At 38.7% G+C, this 13472-nt stretch overlaps 1 protein-coding gene across 1 annotated transcript in view; it reads left to right on the top strand.

Moving 5' to 3' along the window:
* The window catches only part of HDAC9 (histone deacetylase 9), a 284673-nt gene extending 271580 nt beyond the window's left edge, over positions 1 to 13093 (top strand). Inside the window, exon 26 of the mRNA XM_042802206.1 lies at positions 6536 to 13093. Coding sequence (XP_042658140.1) covers positions 6536 to 6575 — 40 coding nt within the window. The 3' untranslated portion in view covers positions 6576 to 13093. The remainder of the gene's footprint in view (positions 1 to 6535) is intronic.
* Positions 13094 to 13472: the final 379 nt, after the last annotated feature.

The following is a 13472-nucleotide window of genomic DNA, read 5'->3' as shown; positions in this document are numbered from 1 at the left end:
GGGAAAGTTGGTTGTGATAGCTAGGCCAGGATCAGAGCAGAAAGCGCCGTGGCTGACAGGGCAGCCTGGAGGGTGCCTTCATTATGCCAGGAGCCAATTTGCTTTCTCTTAGTTCCCACCATGGTCAGCCAGCCTGGTAATTCTGGCCTGCATCTCAGCCTGCCTCACTGAATTGATGGTGGAGATCCTGTTGACTTCAGCTTTGGATGGTCAGGCCTCCAGATGAAGAGAGCAGCAGCAAGCGTCTCTTTGCAGGAAATTCTTGCCAGTTATGTTGGAGGATATATTTGTGTTTGGAGTGAGATGACTCACTTTAAATTCAGATTTTGGGTAAAGCAGCTCTTTTCCTGGCCAACTCATATCTGACTCATTTACCACTGATGAATAAAGGATAAAATGCTCCTGGCTAAGGCCCATCTTAAGTATTTCTCTTTCTTTCTTCTCTCTTTCTTTCTTTTCTTCAAATGACAGTGCCGATTATTTTTTCATTTGATTTTCTCTGGCAGGCTAAATGAAGAAAACCGTGAAAAGCTGCTATGCTTTTGGTGTTTCATTTTACCAAAGCACAACTCTGCATTTTAAGATCCAATTGAAACTTGATTATAGACTTCAGAAGAGAACAGATATAGAAAAAAAGAGTTTGTGGATAGGAAAGAAAACATGCATGATGCTAACACAGATTTAAATACAGATGCAATTAAAGGAACAGGCATGCCCTATAAAACATTTCTAACTGCTATAACTTTTGTGTGTTGATAACTGCTTATTCCCCATGTGAGGTGCAGATTTAGCCGATTAGAATTTTGCTTTGGCCAGACATACGTTTCAGAAATCGTGCTGTGAAAATATTCAGTGCAGTGCTGTCCCTGATACGTTGGAGCTTCTGTATGTTTCTTCTTAAAATGGAAAAATAAAAGGGTGTGGAGGGAGATCTCTTGCACTTACTATTTTTACAGTAAACAGAAAATCTTGAGAATGATACTTATCAGAATTTGACTTTATGGCCCTCAGTCAGCTGAGCATAGATTCTACTCAAATGGAAATGGAAACAAAGTGTAATTTTTAGATATTACTCTTAGTGTTACAGAGCTACCAGTTGCAGTTTCAGTCACACTGCATTATATTACATACATTATATTATATACTAGAGCAACTGGTTGGATCATGGGGTACAGCTATCCACAGTTTAGGGTCACTTTCCATGTCTGTGTATCAACTCATACAGCTTCACTATTTGGTTATCCACCTCAGCTTTCCTGGCCATAGCCCACAGGATCTGCAATCACAGCTGGGCTCAGGAGCTGAAGAACTGCTTCCCCAGGTCAGGCTGCAGCCTTATCTTGCCCACCTTCCTCTTGTCGCCCAGCGGTGGGTATGTAAGGAAGAGAACCAACAGCAGAGGAGTTTGAGAGCCAGCCTTACCCTCCTGAGTTGTGAGATCTCAGCACCTGTACCTGACCCATCCTGTGTAAAAGCCTCCAGGATACCTACTCAGGCATAAACTTTTCAAAGCTTGGTTTGAACCAACTTAAGCCTTTGGCACTCAGGTGGTGAATCCCACAGCCTCATCAGGCATTGCACTTCTTTTTTCTCTGCTCTAAATCTATTAACTGAGAAATTAATTAGGGAACTTGCATAGCGAGAAATAAAAGCGACCCTTTTCTTACTCATAGTCTCCGCCCCATTTCTGATTTTAAAAGCTTCAGCTGTCTCAAGACTCTGTATTCCTCCTGGTATGAAAATAATTTCTTACCTCTGATGATTCTTGCCCCTCTCTGTGTCTTTTGTAGTTTTCTTTGAGATGGAGTGAGAACTGCATGCAGGACTCCAGGTGTTGGGCACACCGTGGATTTACACAGTAGCTTAATGTTGGGGATTTGTTCGTTGCTTCTGTCGCTCTCTGCTCTTCTGCCACCAACTCCAGGCTCTCGGTCGTAGCCATCACTGTGTATAAACAGTTAAAGCTGTCATCCCCCTGTTTTATGTATTATGTGTTAGTTTTTGTTTGTATACCTTATTTTCTACTGAGATGTCATGGGCTTTAGAACTGTCTAGTATCACTAATTTGGCATCATCAACAAACATTACCACCTAAATCTACTGGTAGTCTGCCAGGTCTTTTTGAGACGCTCTGGAGAATCCCTCCAAGGTGAAAATTCACCAATATTATTATCCGTTTTCTACTTTTGATGGATTGTTAATCTATGAGAGGACCTTCTCTGATAACCTAGTTTGCTCAAAGCTTTTGAATAAACTTGTTGGAAGACTTTCTTTGCACAGGGGTATCACTTGATCCTTCTTCCTTCATTTCTTTCAGAAACTTCTAATATATTTGTAAGACTTGCTTCCTCTGTAAGTGTTAAGACATAGCTCGCACCCAAATTACTATTACCTGAATGTCTGCTAATTCTATCACCAATTATATCTGCTCTCAGTTTCCCCCATACAGCCTTACTGCATCTCCTGTAGTTTCCAAAAGAAGAATTGCATTTCTTACCATCTTTACCTCTTGCATGGATGCTGAGTTAAGCAGTAGAATATGCTCAATAATTATTTCTTTAGCAACATTATAATTGTATAATCCCCTAGAACTCAGTGGACAAATATCTGCTTTTAGCAGTTTGGAAATGTTTAATATATCAGTTTGTTCTAGTGCTGATTCAGTTTAAGATAGTTCATCTGCAAATAATAAAATCTCCCTGACACTTCTCTAGTGAACACAGATATAAATAGTTCATTTTGCTTTTGCGGTCTACCTTCCTTGCTGCTTCTTTTATGCTTTGATCATTTCTTCTGATGTATTTTGAAAGATCCTTTTATTATTAGTTTTTATGCCTTTAACATGTTGCCCTTCAGACTTTTCTTTGGCCTGCCTCACTGAGGGCTTACATTTAACTTGCCAGAGTTTATAGTTTATTTAATTAGCCTTATTTGGACATTACTTCCTCTTTTAAGAGTATACATATAGTTACCTTATTCTGCTCTTAAGCTATAATGGTTCTTACTTTTAGTTCCTTTTTCTTTGATCCATGCAAAGTCTATTTTTACTAGGATATATGCTTACTCAGGATTTCTTATACGTCTTTAGACATTCTCCGAATCATCTCCATGGTATAGAAATGTACCTCTTTTTCTGCAGTTCTCTGCTACCAGAGGATCACTTTTCAATTGCAATGATCTTCCCTGAGACAGATGAGTTAAATTAGGAACAGATTATGGCATAAAACAGACATACCGTGCCAGAAAATCTATCTTTTGTTCAGCAGTTTCTGACTTGGAAACATACCTTGAATTTTTCTTTTTATGTGTGTGATGATGTAGCTATGAGGAATATCTGTAATTCTGATTTTAAAAGTAAGGTAAGAGAAACATTTACTTTTTTGAATGATGTACAGTGTTTATCTGTATTCTTAAATACTAACTTTTTTATTAAAGTGTAGATATGAACTATTTTAAATAGTGTTCTCATAAATAATATGATTGTTATTTATTCTCAGCTCTCAGAGGACAATATTTAGGATGTCACACATTTTGCCAAATTTTATCCATATGATAGGATTTTTGCCTCATCTATTTCTTTTGTTTTAAGGCTTAAATGAAATAATTTTGTTTAGTGTTATCTGCAAAAAGACTGCTTCATTCTACCATAGTGTGAATTCCACATATAGAGAGCTGTAGGTGAGCACTCTTTCCAGCCCACCAAAATAGAGTGAATGCAAGAGGGCTCTGCTCCTGGGAACTTGCAATTTAAATGAGCCACAGTGAAACCTTAATGAAAAATCACAGTTGTGGTTCTACAATCATTACAGTCCCAATCTGTGTCTTTCTGAATCTGCTGATAGCATGGAATCAGCCTGGGTCAGACCCGAGCTCACAGATGCATCTCTGAGGAACCAGTCAGGGCATACAGTGTGGGATGAGGGGGTTTGCCTCTTTTATGTTTTTATGCCAGCTTCTTGTCAGCTGCAGGAAGACTGCCTGAACTGATGTAACTAACAGTGACATAACTGAAGTAACATAAATTTGTCCTGTCAGACTCTGCCCCCTCGATTTTTTTTTGAGAACTTTTGTTTTCAGCAGAATGGGTATATATTGATTCACCATTCAGTGTTAAGGGACTATAGTGTTTTACTCTCTGTACTAAGGACCCTAAAACTGTACTAGCTCTCACACAAAATTCTGGCCTAAGCTGTTGTCCCATAAAAATACGTTTTTCATGATAGGCCATTGGATAGATCCAGTGACTTCTCTGACAATAATAAAATGAAGTTAAAGCATACACGTAAGTCTTCCAAAGGAGACTGGAGAAGGCTGTGAGGGTACCCATACTGAAAGGCAACAGCTGGATTTGCCAGGGCACCCCAACCTCCTCTCCTTTTCCAAACAGGACCTTGCATCTGGTGCTTGCATACAAAAAATTCTATTGGTGCTTAGGCTCTGGCTGATGCACAATATTGGCATACTGTTGGAATATATTGGAATATATTAGAATATAACATTCTAGGTCAGTCCTGGCACTCAGAAGCACCCTTGTCAGTGAAAAATTACCCAGGACTAAAACCCTGAATAAGATCATCTCTCAATTGTACTATGGTTATGAGAATACCAATCCCAGAAGCCAAATACACATGAACAGACTGTTGCATGTACCGCTTCCCTAGATCCTTATAAATAACCCAAACGTCCACTTCCAGAGGTTTTCAAGAACTCCACTCCTTCCTGCTTTGGCCAATGTCCATTCAAAATCTATTGACAACTATTTCTTCTCATTCGCTTACTCACAGCAGAACCTAAAAACTGAACTGTTATCTGCTTCCGAATTATCCTCTTTCCAGACAGCCCCAATAAGGTCCTGGATGTTTAACAAGGGCTTACTGCACTTTTGCATTAAGCCAGAGGACATGCAGGTCTTCTGAAAGTGGCTGGAGAAAGTTGAAGCCTGTGGTCAGCACAGCAGCAACCTACACCATCAGTATGAATTGCCCACATGGTGCATGAGCCTTTCTCACACCTGAGGACCTCAGCAGCAGGCTGGGCTCCATCCCACCCTGGCTGTCACTGTGCGGTCTCTGCTGCGAGCCAGAACAATGCAGGAGGGGAAAAAGAGGGAAGGTAAGAGGGCTTCATCTCGCCTCTCAGGAATGAGGGAGCTGAAGTGCTTACTGTACATAGGAAACATTCTCCACCATGTGGCAAGGAACAAAAGATTTGAGATTTATAGATTAATAATCTTTTAGGGTCAATAACCATTTGGGAGGTGATTAGTCTGCAAAAGTCTTCTTTTTCATATATCATTCATCTGACATATTTTTCAACATACTAGCTGTGATCATTCCAAATCATAAAGGAGTAACCTGTATAAAATCATTTAAATCACTGCTGATTTTTTCATTGGGAAAGACTTTAATAAACTCCAGATTCATTTAAAATTCTCTGGCTTTCTTGCTGAATAAACTACCAAAGCCCATGCAAACCCCCATTAGTTACTTTTTTTTTTTTTTTTTTTCCATGGGATCTCATGAGTTTGTACTTTCTGAGGGATGTTTTACTGAAGCCAGTTATTATACTGGCTTACAAGATTTGACTGGTAAACGTCTCATTTATTAATTTGCATTTACTTTTTACTCTCCCCTCATTTCAAAAGTGCTTGAAGTGACTATTTTTAAGGTGGTCTTAAGATCATTTGTCATATGTTATCCTGCCAGACTGGGGTGAAAAATGGTTTATGCCCAAATTTTTACGCCCTCCAATAGTGAGGTCTCACTGTGATCTCAGAAGTTTTCTATTTTATAATTGCCAGCATAATCCTCAGATACAGCAGCTTGTCAGATACAAGGTATTATGACACATAATGCCAGCTCAGCATATATCCCCGTTATTTTATTGGTTGTTTTAAAGAGCTCATCCTGCCCAAACTGCGTATTTCCCAGAGGCTTTCAAATAAAACATCTATATATTATCTGATTTCATATTATTAATAGATAACTTCTCTATGACAGTGATCTGCTGATCAAGTTCAGAATTTGGTCTCAGAATTTGCAGGCAGGCAGGCAGGCAATGCCTTTGTGAAAGCACAGAATCGAAAATCAGAGGACTGAAGAACCCCAGAAGAAACACTGCTAACTACTTGGCTGCTAGTGAACTATTTTGCTTTAATGGTATGGGCCCACTTGAAAAAATAAATGCATGTATTTTTAGTTGCAAAAGCTTGTAAAATAAAAGTATCACAGCTATTTTTTCATGAAATTATTTGACTGTTGACACAAAGCATGTACATTTCTGGACAAAAAGTTATAAAATATTCTGACATATTTTAATATAAACAGGAACATTTTCAGTGATTGCTTGGATCTAAAATGTTTTTCCACTTGACATTTGTTTATACTTCCTAGGAAAGAAACTCTATTTATGGATAACTGAATAACACAAATAAACATAAGAGAGAGCTGAAAAATCAGCTTTGATTATGCATGAAAATCTACAATGTCATTGTGTACTCTTGTGCCGTATTCTGATTGCCTGTTTATTTTTACAGAGCTGCTGGCGAGCCCATGGAAGAAGAGCCAGCCTTGTGAAGTGCCAAGTCCTCCCTGATATTTCCTGTGGGTGACATCATTGTGTATCCCCCCAAAGCACCCTCAGACATGTCTTGTCTGCTGCTTGGGTGGCACAGATCAGATGGAACGTAAACACTGGGCACAAAACTGAATAGCAGCTTCACTTGTTCTTTGGATGGACTTAAAAGGGCCCTAAAGATTCCTTAAATGTAACCGCTACAATTCTAGAGTTACAGTAAAACGGGCGTGATAGAAAGAGCCTAGAGCATGCTTTTTATATGCTGTTTGACCCACTCACCAACATGAATTGTGAAATAGAGTATTACAAAATTCTACATGATAGATTATAGATATGAGAATTGCAACAGCCAGCAAAATACTCGGTATACTCCATGAATCACTTTCTGACACTTTTTACTGGGTAATTTTTTTTCATACTGTGTTAAATTGTTAATAGAATTTGTTTTCTCTGCTCTGTGTAATGAAAAAAGAAAAAAAAACCCACCACCTTTATTTTACGTGCCATATTTTAACCCCCTGTAATGAGTTCTTAGCTGAATAAGTGAAACGTGTGTAAATTGCAATGAGGGATTTTAGCTAAAGGGAAAGCACTTCTTATTGTACTATAAATCCCCCGAAGTTCTGTGCTTGGTGGTGCTTTATTTTATTTTCCCTTTTCCCGGCCATCCCTCCCCATTTCACATAACCTTTTCTGTCATAAAAACACATTCACGGTTCTCTAAAACGAGCGATCTTCTGCCTTTAAAAAAGAGTGCTGTACCCTCCGTAGCTGACAGTAGCTCTCACCATATGTGCAGCAGAGATCAAGTAGTCTCTGAAAAATGGATGGCTTTTCAAATGTGTTTTTAGTTTGTTCTGAAGTGTTTCTGTGTCCTGGCTCTAAGAGCGGCAATCTTCAGTAACTGCGTACAGCTCATTTGGAGCTCAGGTGTTTTTGTGGAGGTTGTGTTGGGGGTGTTTTTTACAGGTCGTCATGTGAATATGAACTGATTCTTTTATGTAGTCCTGCACCAAGAGAACTGATGTTGCTTAAGAAGCTTCAAAGGGTTTAGGCTTTATTTTAGATCCTCAAAGTGCAGCAAGATCTCCCTGCAATGTGACTTTAGCTGTTTAATTCCATGTTTGAGAACGTAACATAGAGTTGTGCCTTTAGCTGATAATGAACGCTTAAACTGTTACACGTGTTGCCTTACCATCAGAGAAAGAGATAGGGCATGTATGTAAGACTACTTCAAATGAACAAAACTCTGCTACAGCAACTTTTATTTTGTTTACAACTTTCTCACCTAATGAACCCTGGGAGATACCTTGAAGTATTCAACTTGCAGTATTTGATGGCTCGCTCGGCTTTTAAATGCAAGTGATGTTCGTTGTTATATATTTTCCAAACTCAGAAGATATATTAAAGCCATAAGTGAAGACTGTCATGCTTTTTATTCTGAAATCTGAAAGGAACCTTAATTAAAACAAGATTTTGGGGAAGGCCATGATATGAAAGATATGGAACAATATGGTTTCAGTTATAGGCAGACTCAAACCTGTAAATCAAAGATGAAAGATTTCACTCAAATAGAATTATATAATTCTCTTTTGTTATGCAGTCAGACTATATCTTTCATGCATTTGGGTTTGTTTACGATTAGCATTTTAATTTTAAAGACTTTTATTACTTATACAAAAGCTCTCTGCTACAAGTTAGAAATCTGAGGCATGCTTTGAAAAGCGAAATCTAAAAGAGGAATGTCATTTCCTATAATGTGAAGTAAACTTTTATTCTGAAAGGCTTACTCTAAAATAAATGTATGCCCCTCAAAAAGTGAAATAAAATTCTACCCCCCATTTACAAGCCAAAATCATGCTCATTTTAGTAATGCAAAGAGTCCCAGCAGGCTAAATTAACTCCTGGTGTAAGCCACCTTGCCTGACTTCAGGCTGTTCTGAAGGGGTTGTTCACATGACTAAAGCAATCAGGAGTTCATCCTGCATTTTCAGCAGACTTGTGATGGCAATCTTACTTGCCATTTACTGCAATTTTCTTGTGGTCATCAAAGAAATTTCCCCTCAAGGAAACCAAGGACCATAGCTGATGAGTTGGGTAATTTGTAGAGCTTTTCACATTTTGAAATAAAGGCTGAAAAATTTTAATTGAGTAAGATAATAGTAATAGTAATAGTAAAATAATTTTTAAAATAGCCCCACAAATGCAAAATCTGCCTGTGTCCTTAGCTTGCATGAAATTGCATATGAATTGCAGCCTGAAATGTGAGTTACAGACTTTACCAATTAAGTCTATATTCCGGGGTGGAAATCAGCTAAAGCTGTCCTTTGTAGCTGGAAATGTTTTTAAAATGCCAGAATAATTTGAATTAAACCACATTATAAACTCACACTTATGCATTTTATAGAGGTACTTCCAGACAGACATCTAGACATGCTATTGGTTAAAGTTAGGATCATTCGGATAAGCAAATGTGCAAATAAACTGCACACAGATTGTGTCCAGAACTCTGTTCTCACTGAACTCAATAACAAAATCCTCTTTGATTTCAATGGGAGATGGATCAGGCCCTGCTTTTTTTTTTTTTTAAGTCCAGAACACCATTACTTTTTGATTATGTCATTACAAGGCACTGTACAGCCCTCTGGGAAATGATTGAAGCTTATGGTGAATATCAACACTTCCTTCAAAGCAGACCTGGGCTTTCTGAGAGGGCAGTTTCACTTGCTGCTGTTTTCTTCTCACAGTATTTTTTATTACCATCAATAGCTCCCCATGGATTGCAGTTAAAATATCTCACAGCAATTTTAGACATACTTCCAGGGAAATATTCACATAGACACTCTTAAAAATGCCCAGTTTTAGCTGGATTCAACAACAAATTCCAAGAATTTCAGAAAGTTTCATGAATTGTATGTTTCTCTGTTTCTAATGTCTAAATTCAGAGGCTTAGGAGCTGTTTTTGAAGAGATGTCACAGTCTAATGTCTCCCATGAAACACAGCTTAGGCTAGGGAGATTGACACCTCTGAAAATTAAGTCCCAGATATTTCAAGCTGGCTGCCAAAATATCTACATCTGAGCTTAGGTTACTTCTAGAAGTGAGCTGAAATGCATAAAGGAGACGGGGTAAATGGTAGTTTCTGTGTGTGGTTCGATGGAGCAGGTGAAGCTGTGGAGGTGTGGGAGAGCCCTTGGAGCCAGGGTGACCATCTACTGGGTGTTGGTGGCACGGGGTGGCTGCAGGCGGGAGGGAGGGGGTCCCACAGCACCCCACCCCAGGCTACTATTGCCATTAGCAGCAAATCTTTGCCTCGCAGGGGAAGCATGTGGGAATTTGCACTCTGCTTCTGGATCCAGGTGTCCCTATGCCACCAACTTCCAGCATGAGAGATGCCTCAGCAGCAAGTACCACTGACATGCTTGCTCCAGTTCGTATTCTTCCCTAGTGTTAGGGACTAAATATTAAGCTCAGTGGGGCTTTTCTTGTACTCTTGTATTTTTCTTGTATTCTTAGGTCATGAAATACTTTTCTTCTATTCTTAGGTCCTTAAATTCATAGTAGCAACTGACTAAAGAGACATATGACTCAGGATATCAAGAAAATAATTATTTGTATCCAGCTTAATTCTTTTACCTGGATTGGAGTGGGAACAATGATGAACAGTAAATCTCAGAACTGCTAAGACCTAAGAATGTCTTGCACTTAATTTTTGGACTCTGCGTGCAGAAATTCTGTATGTGCTCATTTAGCTTTAATATAATCTTCAGCAATGAAGTGCTTGATTATATGATGCTTTTTCAGGCAAAATTCCTAGCGAGTAATCAAAGTTCATGGGAACTTTGCCAGTGTAAAGACGACAGAATTAGTCCCTTTTTTAATTATATACCTTCCTAATTTTATTTTCATTGAAAATGAAGTAACTAATTCCAGGCAATTGAATCTGAGGAAAATAGACTCATTAAGTTATCTTAAACAAACTTCATAAAAGAAAAAGAAAATATAAGCAGCTGTTATGCTAACAAAAATGGCTATTTCTTTACTTTGCAAAAAAGTCAACAACGTGATGCCAGCTGAATGGAAGTGACAAAATGAATCCCTCTTCGGAGTACGTGCTATTTGAGTTGGTGTCTTATCTAAGTGAAACCTCCCTAAAAAGCTGAGAGTCATAATCAGAGATGAAATATTAGAAAGGTTTTGCTGCAGCCAACACCAGAGGTCCTATAGAGAACAAGAATGTAGAGACTGACTAATTTGTGTAGACAGACAGCAGGACACTTCCAGGGCAATGTGTCTGGGACAAAGAATGAGAGGGAAGTTTTCCAAAGGCACTGATGGCTGTGAGGCAACTAACTTCTGTTAGCTTGCAGGGGCAAGGAGGTGCTCAGCAAGCATTTATTCTTTGGGAAATGTCCCCTCCATCCCACAGGCATGCCCACAAGCATGCAGACATGACTCTCACTGGACAACTTTCTGTCCTAAAGCAGCTGCAGCCAGGTGTGCTGCCCTGACATATACGCTGTGTGTTTGCCCAAGAAGTTATCAGCCCCCAGCAGACACTTCATAGCTTGAGTGATAGGGGAAGTTTTTCTAATATTATTTTTTTTTTCCAATAGTGGCCTTTACAGAAGTGTAGCAGTGCATGGTTGTTTTATTTTAAAAGGTCACAATAGAGCTTTGTGAACCATTGTACTTTTTTTTTTTTTTTTACAGACTCCATATGGAAGTAAAACAGAATATGTACATGGGGGGGAACTTGCTGAGAAAGTATTTCTCTTAAATCAAGCTTCTGCTACCTGCTTTTCATGCTGGATTTGGAGGAGTTTGGGTTCTTAATTATCATTTAAGCTTTTACTTTGTCATGTCACTTGCTTTGTCTTTTTACCTATAGTTTAGTTCACCCTTATAGCGCATAGAAAACTACCAAAAAAGTCTTTTTTCTGACAGATGCCCCTGCCATTGGTGTGGGAATGAGAATAGCTTATCTTTGCCACTTCTAGCACCAATTAAATGCTTCATTTTTGTGACAGATCCAAACTGGAGTGGTATTTTATGAGTATGATTTAGCTGGCTGTCTGCTGATTGTTAAAAAAAGAAATTGTGAAACTCGCATTCCTCTCTAACCTCAAAAGGGACCCATTTTGATTTTAACAATGTAATATTTTCACTTGATCCAAAAGGTTTTTGTCCCATGACATCTTGTTACTAGCTCAGTTTTAGTCTCTAGCAAATAACACACCACAGAGAGTAAAGACCAAAAAGGACATTCCAACAGCTATTAATTATCTCTCTTCTGCACAGTTCTTCATCCTGCTCTAGTGCCATGCTTGGTGATTCAGCATATTAGAATAGTTTATAGCAAAATATAAATTGTTCTGTGCCATCAAAGACACTACTATTTAGATGATAATTAGCACACCCTGAGTTGTGCTGTAATTTATAAGGAAGACATGCTCCTGGATGGACGGTCCAAAGAAAAGTGGCACATGGAAGCAGTGCCACTGGTGCTGTGCAGCGAGGGTGATTCTGTGCTGAGATCTCCACACATTCTTCCCTTCCCGATGACACTCCTGCATGGCCAGAGGCACATTGGCAGTAGCAGAGCTGTAGGATGCCCTGATTCAAAGACCACTGAAATCCCTTCTCTGACAGGCTTTGGGTAAGGTCCAGGAGGCAGCTAGAGAAGAAACCTTAACTTTGCACTCAGCCGCATACAAACTGTAAAAAAAAATGCAGATACAGATCTGAACTTGGCCACTCATCCCTGTTTCTGATATGAAGTGCCAGTTCTGCTTCTAGAAAAGTCAGACTGAAAAAGCATTGACAGTGGTGGATATATTCTAATGGCTTCAGGAGGTTTTATATGTCATGTGTTATGGGAACAGGTTCTTATTCATGTCTCTTGCTTCTTAGTTTACTGCTATTTTAAATTTCTTGATTGGCTTAATATTCCAAGTGAGGATGCAGTAGGAAAGCATAAAGCAATACCTGTTGAAGTCATAACTAAAGCTTTCAAAACAAACTTATTGCCGTGGGTTTTTACAACACTGACTTTTTGGTCTAGGGATGCACAGCTGAAATGTCTATTTTTTTCTTGGGAAATTGATGTTGCTACCTGTTTCTATGATAAAAAACAGTCCTTTTGCTCAGAGCACTGAAAGTTTATCTGTAATTTGTCTTTCCAGGCAGATCAGATTCTAAGGGATAAAGCGTCAGTGAGATCGATCCAAAGGGCAACATTTTTAAAGGTCAATAGTAATATTTCCATAAGAGTAAAAGGAACCTGTGGATTATTGTTATTATTCCTGATACATTTTTGTATCTGAAAGCATTCAATGAGTAATGTTAAGTAATATTGTGCTCCAAAACTTTGTTTATTATAGATATACAAGCATTGAATTGGCGTGAAATAGTCTTCAACCAAGTTGTTAAAAACCCTTTTGTTTTGTGTTTTGTATAATTCTTTGGCTATAGTCTTGTCCTAGTGTGAATAAAAGCTATTTGAAGTAAGCTTGTTTGATACTCTGAGCTTTTTTTGCCTTTTTTTTTTTTTTTTTAAATCTGCGCTAAAGAGAAGTGGAGCTTTGAACATGCCACCCTGGTTGGATCATAGGAATCTGACTGTTAAAATATAAAGGGCGGAGCATGGTGAAGCTGGAGTGCATAAAAAAGGAACCACAAATGTTAATATAAAAGTAATGTTACATAGCAGGCTAAAACGCACACAAAGCAGAGCGTTGCAGAGCTCCAGCTTTAACACCAAGCTCATATTCTATAGTTCCTTTGGCTCATTGTCCTGAGGCATTTCAGAACACATAACTCTCCTCCCAGTGAAACAATTTAAATAGTACATGTGCTGTTTTGAAAGCTGAAAGGCCCCTACTTTGTGGGAGGTG

This window comes from Tyto alba, unplaced genomic scaffold (genome assembly GCF_018691265.1).
Source record: "Tyto alba isolate M040663 unplaced genomic scaffold, T.alba_DEE_v4.0 Super-Scaffold_38, whole genome shotgun sequence".
Classification (NCBI taxonomy): Eukaryota; Metazoa; Chordata; class Aves; order Strigiformes; family Tytonidae; genus Tyto; species Tyto alba.
The sequence above is the reverse complement of the archived record's forward strand: the minus strand, read 5'-3'. Positions and strand labels throughout refer to the sequence as shown.